General features: G+C 47.9%; 1 protein-coding gene across 5 annotated transcripts in view; it reads left to right on the forward strand.

The window, feature by feature from the left end:
• KLHDC4 (kelch domain containing 4) overlaps positions 1–12,091 on the forward strand; it is a 30,163-nt gene that overhangs the window by 16,824 nt on the left and 1,248 nt on the right. For all 5 annotated transcript variants that reach the window (XM_080410649.1, XM_080410648.1, XM_080410650.1 and 2 more), the window contains 3 exons: positions 6,052–6,133; positions 9,292–9,500; positions 10,796–11,195. In XM_080410649.1, the coding sequence (XP_080266775.1) occupies positions 6,052–6,133; positions 9,292–9,500; positions 10,796–11,195 (691 nt within the window). The remainder of the gene's footprint in view (positions 1–6,051; positions 6,134–9,291; positions 9,501–10,795; positions 11,196–12,091) is intronic.

Consider the following 12,091-nt stretch of genomic DNA (forward strand, 5'->3'; position numbering starts at 1 on the left):
GGAAGCATGAGCCTGCATGCTATGCTAGATGTGGATCTCGTGGCTACTGAAAGCAGCTGGGTTTCAAGTGCGCACTGAGCCCCATGGAAATATAAAAGTTGACAAGTGTTTGCAGTTGATTCTATACGACTTTACGAGGGTGGGCTGTGTCACACTGCTCTGGCTTAGAGCTAATAAAATTACAGTAGAAGGGATGGGGTAATGCAAAGCTGCCCTCAGCCTTTATGCAGGGCACTGGGCAAGCATAAGAGCTGGGTGCAGTTCCTTTCCAGCTTGGAGAACAGCTTTTAGATTAAAATAACCACTCTTGTTACGAATCTGCTTTCTTTGTAATAAAGAGAGCTAAGTCTGCTTCTCTCTGCTGTGCCATTCCTAACAGAGACTTTGCTTGTGTATTCTGTAGCACAAGTGAACTTTCAGGCAGGAATGGTGCAGCTGAGCTACAAATTGACCAAAGCACTGGACAGAATTCTCTCTGTATCTTTCTTGAGATGCAAAGGCAACAAACCTTTAGCATGCCCCTGAAAATTTAATTCAGCAAGATTAAGCCCTTCTAGGAGAAGCACAACTTCATTAATGTGTGGCTATTTAACTCTCATTCCATCTTTGCTTACAGCCGGTGGTGGAGCTGAGTCTCTCTGGGTTTACGTCGAAGTGAAGAAAATGCATTTGGCTTGTGTACTCCCCTTAGAGTCACTGGTTGGGGTACTCTTGGGAGAAAGAAGAGGTAGATGGTGGAGGAAACAATATGTAATGGGAGCTGGAGAAGATGTATTCATTGTCTCCAATTAGAGGCGGATGGTACTTTCAGGAGTGCTATGAAGACGTTTTTGCCTTATGAAGACATTTTTGCATATGCAGCCAGGCAAATGTCCAAGAAAAATGCCATTCACAGTCGTATAGAGACTTCTCTTCTAATAAGAGGCAGGACAGAGTTGCACATGTGCTGTAAAAAAGGTGCACGTTTCTGTAGAAGTCTCCTGAGGCTAGAGCTGCTATTAGGCCTGTATATGGTGTGAATTGGTTTGAAGGGAAGGGAAGCAGAAATCATAATAGCTCCTCTGTTTTAATACCAACATGGTATGTCTGTTGCATGGCTAGAGATTTGTGATGTGGCAAGGCTGCTTTCCTGTGGTGGGCAGTTCTGGTGCATACAACTCCAATGAAGACAGGCTGAGAGAGCTGGGGTTGTTCAGCCTGGAGAAGAGAAGGCTCTGGGGAGACCTTGTAGCAGCCTTCCAGTACCTAAAGGGGCTAACAAGAAAGCTGGAGGGACTTTTTACAAGGGCATGTAGTGATAGGACAAGGGGGGAACGGCTTTAAGCCGAAAGATAGTAAGGAAGAAATTCTTTACTATGAGGGCAGTGAGGTGCTGGCACAGGCTGCCCAGAGAAGCTGTGGGTGCCCCATCCCTGGAAGTGTCCCAGGCCAGGTTGGATGGGGCTTTGAACAACCTGGTCTAGTGGAAGGTCCCCCTGCCCATGGCAGGGGGCTTGAAATTAGATGTTCTTTGAAAGTCCCTTCCAACCAAAACTGTTCTATGATTCTGTGATTACATCCTGTGCTCTCCTTAGCCCGTCTAAATCTGCTTTGAAGTACTGTACCAGAACAGCTGTGCGATGTAGTATAATGCGTGTTGCCTAGGTCAAAAAGAAATGAGTCCAGGAGGCTCATGGTTATGGGTGGAATTGTAGGCATCTCTGTACCCAGCTGGGTGCTGAGGCTCTATAAAGCCTGAGCAACGCTGTCAGTTTGCTGCCAGGATGTTGCCCTGCTCAAGTGATCAGTTTGCCTGTCCTCAGGTCAGCAGGCATTGGGAGCTGGGAAGGCAGAAGCAGAGAGGTTTAGTCCCTGCTTTGATTTTTCTGGACTTGCATGCAGAACTGAGTGTGGAGGGTGAGTTTTCAGTAATGTCTGTCAAGTCCAGGCTGTGTTGCTGAATTTCCTTCATGTGTCCTGGGTAAGAAAGTATCTCTCGTGGTTGGGGAAACAGAGGCAGAAAAGATCAAGTGACTTGTCTAAGGCCCTCCAGTGCTTTTATACTGAGCCAGGATGAGAACCTTGGTACGTAGACATCCTGCTGCCTGTGCCAGCCACTAGATTTTGCTGACCAAGTGAACCACCAGGATGCAGGTGTTGAAAAAGGAGGTTTATAACCCTGAGTGTGACTTAACTTGAGGTGGTGCACAAATTAACAGGGGTGTGTCTTGATATTTTAAAATTCATGATCCTTAGCACTATGGTGTCCCTGTGTTCATCTGTTTCATCTTCAGCCTTGAAACGACAAAGGCAACTTCAGCAAGCCCTTACAGAAGGGGATGTTGTGGGCGTTGTCAGCTCTGCCTAAAGCGTACCTCAGAATCCCACAAGGTGCTCAGACTGGCTCTCCTGCTGATCTTAAAAGATGTCCTCGCCCGTTTCTCATGCTGGGGATGGGGCTTGCTGCAGCAAGCTGCATTTTTGGCTGTATGAAGCAGCAAGACCTCTCTATTGCTAGGCAACGTGAGCGCACTGTGCCTGACTGGCACGACGAATGCAGCCGGGAGGTGTTGGAGGCTAACACTGCTCTACCTTGCAGGTGCAAGCAGCCTACAAGCCATGGGAGGGCTGGCTTTTGGGTGCCAAAGCAGACTAGCATGTTGGGTTATTTTTTAGGGTTTGGGATGATTTTTTTTTTAGTGGCAAGCTTTGCAAAGCTGAATTGGATTCTGCTGGGAGGTTGCTTGTGGCAGGGCTGGAGCATTTGCCTGAATTGCTAGATCTGATAGGACTGGTTCCCTCTGTAGTTCTGCCTACTAAGGGCCTCTGCTAATTCGATGTATTTTGCCATTGTTAATCTCTTTTTATCAGACACATTTAGCACTTTATACACAGGGAATCCTGATTCCCTTTCTGAAGAACGGCTCTCCATGCCTTGGTTTTCTTGCTCTTTGAAGGGGGATAAACAGGCATCTTGCTGTCAGTGGAGCTAGGGGTTTCTTAGCTAATGCCTGTAAAGCTCTTGTAACTTGCTAATGTACCTGTATGTGTAAACAGTAGGCTGTGGATATCCAAGCCAGTTTTGTGCTTGAAAGCAAACACCTGGAACTTGAAGGGAAGAAGGACAGTGGGGCAAACAGGAGTCTCTTGTGACTGGTGGAGCGATTTGTTCAGGGCAAGCAGGTGTCCTGGGTGCGAGGGGATTGATCTCTCCAGTAGCAGTCTGCTTTTGAGCCAGTGTGAGCTGGTGAAAACATGAATCTCTTTGACAACAAATAACTAACTCCCACTCCACCTCATTGGGGTTTTCTCAGCCCAAGAAGCTTTGTCATGTATACGCAGCATGTTTACTACAGGGAGATGTGTGGTTTTCAGGAGAAAAGTAATGCAGTTATTCTGTGCAGGTTGTACGACGGTGAAGCCAACTGCGCTCTCAGTATTTGTTATTTCCCCTCCTTTTGTGCAGACAGCACACATCTTACTGTGCTCCTCCACACTTGTGTCCCCTGTGTGTATGAATCTGTGCTCTGTCTAGCATTTAAAGCCAAAGTGCAGCCTGCCTGAGACTGGGGAGGAAACAACCACCATTTCTGTTACTGCTAGCAGGCAGGCACTTTGCAGTCTCTGGGCTGCACTTCAGTCCTATAAGGTGTGAAGCCTCCTGCCCGTCTCTCCCTCCCTTCCTCTCCTCTGCCCATCCATCCCTGACAGCCGTTTGCTCGTGAGGCTTGGAAGGGTGTTTAAGGTAAGGGACAGATTGAAAAGGCGGCCGCATCTCAGCTGTCTGCAGCCTGCAGCTCACTGGTGACTTCTGCTCTAGACTTGTGCGACAGAGACAGGGAAGTATGACATTGCCAGAGCGTGGCACTTGCTCGGCACAGTGACTCACAGCTCTTTGAACTTGAGAGCTACTGCTGTAGATGGCAAAATACATGCACCACCAGGCTATGAATTGGTGTGCTTGATACTTACAGCACCTTTCTGGGAGAAGGTTTTCTTTCCCTTCCTACTCAAGGTTCTGTTGAAAGTGGGCAGCTCGCAGCCCATCCTACCGTGTCTCCCAACACCAGAGCTCCTTTAGCTATGCCTCAGAACTCTCATTTATGCAGAAACTTGTCTCACTTGTTGTCGATGTGCTGGAGAACTGGCAGTGGCTGAAGAAGTTGTCACTATATAACCTCTTATTCAGAAAATAGGATGTCAATAATACTTGTTCCTACAAGCTTCCTGTCTCTCTCTGTGCCTGACCTTCTGTTGCTTGAGGACAGTAGGTGGAATAGTGCGATTGCTGACTCCATTGAAGTGGTTGCATAGAAGAGGATCTTTCCAGTGTAGACATCTTGTGTTGAAGAGTGTGTGTCTTTCAGTTTGCTAATGGGCATGCCTAGGTTCATGAGGAGAGCAAGATGACGTGATCCACAGCCCCAAACTAAAAAATTTCCCAAGGACTAGGCATAACCTGGTCCTTAAGTTAACTGAAGCTTCCTTTTTGCTGCACTGTGAGCAGAGTTCTCCTGTTTCCTCCAGCACTTCATTATCGGCCTTCCCCAGGGCTTCTCAGCATCATCCAAGTTACAGCGTTGTTGTGCAATGCCTCAAACACACTTTCCTCTCTTCTGCCTTTCTAAGAATTGAGTACTATTCCTACAAATTGGGTACCAGACCATGCAGTAACAACACAGCATACCCTGCAATAACAAAACCTGTCAAGTGCAAGGCACAAGGTTGGGTACAGATATGCAGCAAGAACAGGACAACGCTGTGCTGTTGTGCTCTCAGGGGCACCCAAGTCCTGCCTGTCTTCCTGAGGACTGGATCCAGCTTCTGCTGGGATCCACTGCCTGCATCTTGGAAGCAGTTACACAGCCCAGCAATGCCATCACCCCCAGGAGGAAGGGAATTACAAGCAAGTAGGAGCTCTGCATTAAGGATGGATGGATAATGACATTATTAAAAGACCTCCTACAGTGGTGTTGCATAGCGCTGCTTTCAAATGCTGCATGTTGCTATGGGCACTGGGGTACAGGGGCTTACGGTGAAAGGAGCAAGGGAAAATCACATTTAAAATTATGCAGTTAATTGCCTCAGCTGAGGCTTGGTCCTGCTCTTGCTGGTGTCTTGCTGTTGCCTTTAGTAGGGGTGGGAGTGGGGCTTCTGTTCCATTTCTGTTTAGGAGAAAAAACTGTTGCTCAAGGCTCTGTGGGGCCCCAAATGCTAAAAATAACAGCTGCAGTCGGGCTGTGGCGCTGATAGCGAGCTGTCACCTCTGCTTCTCCTGTAGTGGGATGGAGATGGGCGGGTGGCAGGGACTGAAAGTCTGCGTGCTAGTCACAGATCTTTACTGAAACTTGGGCCTTGTGAATGATACAGCACAGACACTCAGAGCTTCTTCTCAGCATTCAAGGGCAGAATCCCAGAGGGCCTTGCAAGCCCCGTGGAAAGTTATCGTGTGCCACTTTGGTGGAGTGGGTACCTGCTGTCTTTTACAGCTAGAGAAGCAGAGGCACAGATGTAAAATTAGTCCCTTGAGAGCATCTGGTACTGTCTGTGGCAGAGTAAAAGGCAGGACCTTGGGTGTCATTTTCTTGGTGCTTCCTTTCCTCCCACAAAAAATCAGTTTTAATCCCTTGTGACAATTATTTCTCTTCTCTAGGTGCCAAAATTCCTGCCCTTAAACTGCATCCCGTAGTCTTCATACAGCCATGAGTCCCACAATCTGTGTTGCAGCCTGGAGAGCCTTTCCTGGTTGTCACAGGCAGAAATTGGTTTTGGCTCATCCCAGGAAGTAGCCCTGGTTTGAACACTATGGTTTTGAGCTGACTGATGCTCCAGAGCCACAGTGTGACTATCGGCTTGGCTTCTGCTTGCTCAGTCACAGTGCTTGTATTTTCAGCACAGGAATGTACAGAGTCAGGCTGAGATTAGGTTTATCTGTGGGATGGTGAGTTCAGAATGGCACATACTGTTATTCTGGCACGAGCGACTTTTCTAGGCCTTGAAAAGTTGGACCTCCTCTGTTTTGGGCGACTGAAACTGTTTAACTGAGCATCCTGGTCTTTCCTTTCTTTGCAGAGAATTAAGAAAGACGTTGACAAAGGCACCTTGCATACAGATATGTTCTTGCTGAAGACTGAAGGTGCAGGCAAGGAGGAAGGTAAGCTACTTCTACAGCTAGGAGGGCTGTGCTGGAAGTGATGCTGCAGGACTGTGAATGCAAATCCTCTCTTTCTTTGAATAACAGACGAAAAAACTCCAAGCCTGGAACAGAATTTCCCTTTTAATGAAAAGCACTATGTCCCAGTGTTTGCTTTGGGTTGATTCAAATATTTCTTCTTCCCAGGAGTAGCTAAGTGCATTTGTGTGCTGTGACTCTAGCTTAAAAAGAAGGGGGCTAGGGTGAAGGAAACGGCAGTTGCAAGTGAATATTAGGGGAATTATGTTCTCCTTTTTTTGTCTGTGTGCTAGAGAAGGAAGATGGGCCATCGCACATGCAGACAGAATTCCTCATTGCTGCACTCTGCAAAGGAAAATGGGGAAGTAGGTGCTTGTTGCTGCAGCAGACTGTACACTGCACAGCAGTTCTGTCCCCTTCTCACACTCCATTTTACAGCCTGAAAAGATGAGGCTGTATCTGCTTTGCTGAGCAAAGCCTTTTGGTTAGCCAAAGGTTGTAAGGAGTCATGGTTCTCAGCTCCAGCTGACTTGATTTTGGAGGTAATATAAATGATAGCTCTGACACAGTGAAACACTGGGGGGTGGGAGCTGGCTGTGAAACTGGCAGAGCTCTGGAGGAAGGTTGGGCTATACTTTTTGTTAGAGAATCATTTCTAGCTCACAACATTGTCTGTGTTGACACCTCCCCGTTGGTCCTGGAATAGTCTGAGATGGAGTGGAGGGTCTCCAGGCTTCTTGCATAACTGTGGGAGAAGCTCTGGCCTGCACAGGCAGTTTCAGGAAAAACTAAAAAGATATTTTAGGGATTTTTTTGGTTTGTATGTGGGAGGGAATTAAAACAACATTTTGAAATTCCCGTTCTCTGGGACATTTTGATCACTGCTCTTCTGTTTCACAAAAGAAAATCTTTGGGATTTCAGAATTCTCCTGTGGTGGGTTGACTCTGGCTGGATACCAGGTGCCCACCAAAGCCACGCTATTACTTCCCCTCCTCAGCTGAGCAGGGGAGAATAGAACATGTAACAAAAGGCTTGTGAGTTGAGGTAAGGGCAGGGAGAGACCATTCACTGATTACCGTTGTGGGCAAAACAGATTTAACTTTGGTAATAAGTTAAGCTGATTTCCCCATCAAATCAGAGTAGGAAAATGCAAAATAAAAACTAAATCTTAAAACAGCGTCCCCCTCCCCCTCCCTTCTTCCCAGGCTCAACTTTACTCCTGAATTCTCAACCTCCTCCCTGCCAGCATTGCAGGGGGACAGGGAACGGGGCTGTGGTCAGTTCGTCACACGCTGTCTGCTGCTCCTTCCTCCTCATGGGGAGGGCTCCTCACACTCTTCCCCTGCTCCAGCGTGGGGTCCCTCCCACGGGAGACAATTCTCCATGAACTATTCCAACATGAGTCCTTCCCATGCGCTGCAGTTCTTCATGAACGGCTCCAGCATGGGGTCCCTTCCGTGGGGTGCGGTCCTTCAGGCACAGCCTGCTCCAGCACTGCTCCCCACAGGGTCTCAGGTCCTGCCAGCAAACCTGCTCTGGTGTGGAATCCTGTCCATAGGGCCACAGGTCCTGCCAGGAGTCTGCTCCAGCGTGGGCTTCCCACGGAGTCACAGCCTCCTTCAGGCATCCCGCTGCTCTGGTGCGGGGCCATCCGTGGGCTGCAGGTGGGTATCTGCTCCACCATGGACCTCCATGGGCTGGAGGCACAGCCTGCCTCACAGTGGGCTTCACCACGGGCTGCGAGGGAATCTCTGCTCCGGCGCCTGGAGCCCCTCCGGCCTCCTTCTGCACTGGCCTTGGTGTCTGCAGAGCTGTTGCTCTCACATATCCTCACTTCTCTGTCCTGCTCCAGTTGCTGCTGCTCAGCTCTTTCCATTTTGCTTCTATTTTGCTTCTTCCCCTCCCTTCTTAAATATGTCATCCCAGAGGCACTACCACCATCACTGATAGGCTCAGCCTTGGTCAGTGGCAGGTCCATCTTGGAGCCAGCAGGCGCTGGCTGTGTTGGACATAGGGGAATCTTCTAGCAGCTTCTCATAGAAGCCACCTCTGTAGCCCCTCAGCTACCAAAACCTTGCCATACAAACCCAATACATCTCCACACTGGAAATTCCTGTTTTGACAAACTCTCTTTGGTAGTGGTGTGTCAGTAGTAGGGTATGATCTCATGAGATTATCTGTTGCAGGGGTATTATCAAGAGTGGGTTTTGGCTGGTTAGTTGTTTTATCTGTAAATGTCCCCAGAAATAAGAATCTCATCACTTTTCTTAGGAGAGAGTGTATTTTGTCCCTGGCAAAGGGGGAAGGGGACAATCTTCTTTGTGCAGAATTTCTGAAATGTTAAATTGTGATTGATTTCTTGAAACGTGACTGTCTTAAAGTGGGAGTTGGGGAGGAGGAGCGTTGGTCACATATATTGTCCAGATTCCAGACCCTGCTTGCATTATGTCCTATTTATAGTTTATCTTGTTGAAATTGTGGTTTCTTCAGAAACATAGTGTCTAGCCAATGCATATACTTCTTCCAGCCTGCATTTTAGCGATTTGCTCTAAATCCAGAGTAGAAAGGATTGCAGCTACAGTGGAGGGTTTCGAGCACAAGCCTTCTCCTGCTGCTGAGGCCTTTTTCAAAGTGTGGTTGGGTCTCCTTACAATGAACTGTACTTATTCTGGGCATTAAGGCAGTGGTGGAAGCTGGCAGATAAGTTCCTATAGTAGAAGGGTCCTGTGGAGAGAATTTATGTAGGACGGGCTCCTTGGGATGACTGAGGTGCATGTTCTTTGTACTTGAAGGCCATATATGATCAGTCCTTGTTTGAACTCTGCCCTCTTGTAAAGGTGTGTACACCTTTCAGGAGGCTCCTTGCCCCAGAAAGCATACCTGATGATAACTCTCACCATTTGCTTTTACTGAAGGCGCAACAGCTTTCCAAGGGTAGAAGGGATGTGTGGATTAGCTACATCATTGAACTGGAAATGCAAGTCGTTCTGATTAATGTTGTTGTTGAAGGCGCGCTATACAGTTCTGAGGATGCCCAAAACGGGTTGTTGAGTTACTTGCTGGAGTACTGAAGGGCCTTAGAAGATACGAAAAGGATTCTCCCTTCCTGTTGCTCATATTTGCTTTTACCCGTTACCAGACAAGTGGGCATGGAGTCGGCTCAACCCGTCTGGAGTGAAACCCACTCCCAGGTCTGGCTTCTCTGTGGCCATCAGTCCCAGTAACCGCTCCCTTCTTTTTGGAGGCGTGCATGATGAAGAAGAGGAAGAAAGCATTGAAGGGGACTTCTTCAACGATATTTATTTCTATGACATCGGGAAAAACCGATGGTTTCCTGGACAGCTAAAGGTATTGTTTTAAAAATAACATGTATATATTCAGTTCATTCTCCTTGATCATGCAAACTTCTAATTCTAATAACTTGGGGTGCTCCAGAAGCTGAGCCACCAGGTGTGGCTGCCTGCTTTTATTTGTGACCCGCTGATTGTGAAGAGGGGGAGAGACTGTAAAAACGAAGCTGGGGATGTGCAACTCTAGTAGGTTTTTGCCACCAGACCAACTAAATTCTTGGCTTTATGCTGCCCTACTCCTTCCCTGCCATGTAGCTCTGTGTGCTCTCTGTGCCCTGTTTCCAGTGTGATGCAGACTGTCACTTTTCTGGGGAGAGGGGAAGCCTGTGAGTCCTGGTGGTTGGGCTCAAAGCGAGAGTGGTTCAGGAGGCAATCCCCCCTGGGAGTCAGGCTGCAAGTGCCCCATTGTTGTGTAATGTAAAATGAAAACAGTGGCATGAAAACGTAATTAATGGTTTTTTACTGGAGGCCGGCTCCTGGTCAGATGTGTAAGTCTGACATGAGATAGTTCAGTGAAAGCTATTGTGAAAAAATGTCATGTTGCATTGGGATCAAAAAGCCTCCCTCTTTTCCCCAGTGTTGATGAGCTGCTAGAAGAGACAAAATACTAACCTCAGCTCGTAAGAACTTCAGAAATGTGGCCCTCAGCTCAGGTCTTTGATTTTTGTTTGAACCACTCTCAAGGGGCAAGTGAGGTGCAAATGACCTGGTTGAACTTCCTTCTTTCCACCCACACTGTTTCTGGCTTTGATCTCAAAAAGAAGTCAATCACATAATAACAGGCAAACATACGCTCAGATGTTTGCTTCTGCCTCCCTAGCTTGACTGTTTTCCAGCCCTTTCATACAGTACTTTGAAGACCTGGAGTGCTTCCTGGTAATGCACTGTAATTTAGCACCCAGCAATTGTTTTGATTTCTCAGAATGGTGGGTTACGTTCTCTCCCTCCTATCATGGACTAGTGGACTCCATGTGTGTGTTTGCATGCACCTGCAAGATAGAGAGCAAAAGAGCTGTTTTCTGTCTTTTCAGCATATGCTTTTAACAGAGGAAGCAACTCCACGCCATGGGTTCTCCACGAGTTTCATTGCTCCTTGTTTTGTGACTGGTAGAAGCTCGTGCTGAGTGGGAGGTTGCACCTATCACCTAAGGCTTAAAATTGTAGTGAAAAATAATTGAATTCTGCCTCCTCCCTCTCGGCAGCGTTCATAGTATTTGTATTAACTGCTGTAAGTGCTATTCGGTGCAAGCAGTTCACACGCAGTCTCCTTCTGTTCCTTGTTGCTGTTAACAGGGACCAAAATCAGAGAAGAGGAAGCGAAGGCGTGGCAGACAAGCTGAGGCAGAGGGTGCTGGAGATGAGGAGGTGAAGCAACCTCCACAAGGCCCGGTGGAGATAGTCAAAGAGGTGGTAGCAGAAGATGGGACTGTCATGACAATCAAGCAAGTGATCTCTGGACCTGCAGAAGAGAAGGAGAGGTCTGAATCTGAGGAGGAGGAAGAAGATGGAGCCTTGGGCCAGCAAGTGGAGCCATGCCCACGTTCGAATGCCATGCTGGCAGTGAAGCACGGGGTTCTCTATGTGTATGGGGGAATGTTTGAGGTGGGCGATCGCCAGTTCACCCTCAGTGACCTCTACAGCATTGACCTACACAAGATGGAAGAATGGAAGGTGCTAGTGGAGATGGATCCAAGTAAGTTCTGATGGTGGGATGGATCTCTGTCTCTGCCCTTAGCGTAGTAATGTTACCTGGGGGGGGAAAACCCCACCAACTATGGAGCTTCCTCAAAGGGCGGTGATAAGCCTTTGAGTAGTGTTTTTTCCTGGGCAGGAAAAAGCTTGAGAGTATGTGATGTGCAGTGTCCTATGGTCACCGTTGCTACAGAAACCTGTCTGGTCCATAGCTTTGCAGTCACTGTAGAGTGTGACCACCTCTGGTTTGTCTACTTTGAAAACCAAGACGTGTAAACAGAGCATCTGTGTTCACTGGCAGCAAGTTCTAGCCTGGGAAGTCCTGCTGTTCCTTGCTTGTCCACTTAGTAGAGGACTTGCCTGTCCTCACTTCTCAGGGTAGTGAGGGTCTTGGGTACTGCAAAGCATGTGCGCGTTAGCTAGGGTGATCTCCCCACACCTTAAATGTGTAGTATGTTTGGTGTATACTCTGCATACCCTGCTGGGCTGTTCCTGTGCTGGGAAGGCTAGCCCAAGGGCATGTGGCAGGCACAGAAGTCAATTCCCTGAATTCCTGGCTACATGGCGATTACATGAGTGTTCAGTAGTGTTGCAGAAAGTGTTACCTGAGACACCTCTGTGAAGAAGGATTTGATGGATTTTCTGCTCATTATTGAAAGAAACTGCAGGTCCATCTTAAGAACAATTTGTATCTTGTGGTAGTGGCAAAGTGATTCAGCCCAGGCCATGTGCTTGGCACTGCAGGGAGAAATTAAAAGAGGGTGTCCCTGCATGTCTGTATGTGTGTAATGGGCAAAGGGCACAAAGGAGGGAGTCTTGCTTATGATCACAGAACTGTGAAGTGCTGGGGAGGAGAGCTGACTCTTGTCAGCATCGGCACTAACCAGCTTTTCTTCT

The sequence above is a fragment of the Falco punctatus genome, assembly GCF_963210335.1.
Source record: "Falco punctatus genome assembly, chromosome: 14".
NCBI classification, from domain to species: Eukaryota; Metazoa; Chordata; class Aves; order Falconiformes; family Falconidae; genus Falco; species Falco punctatus.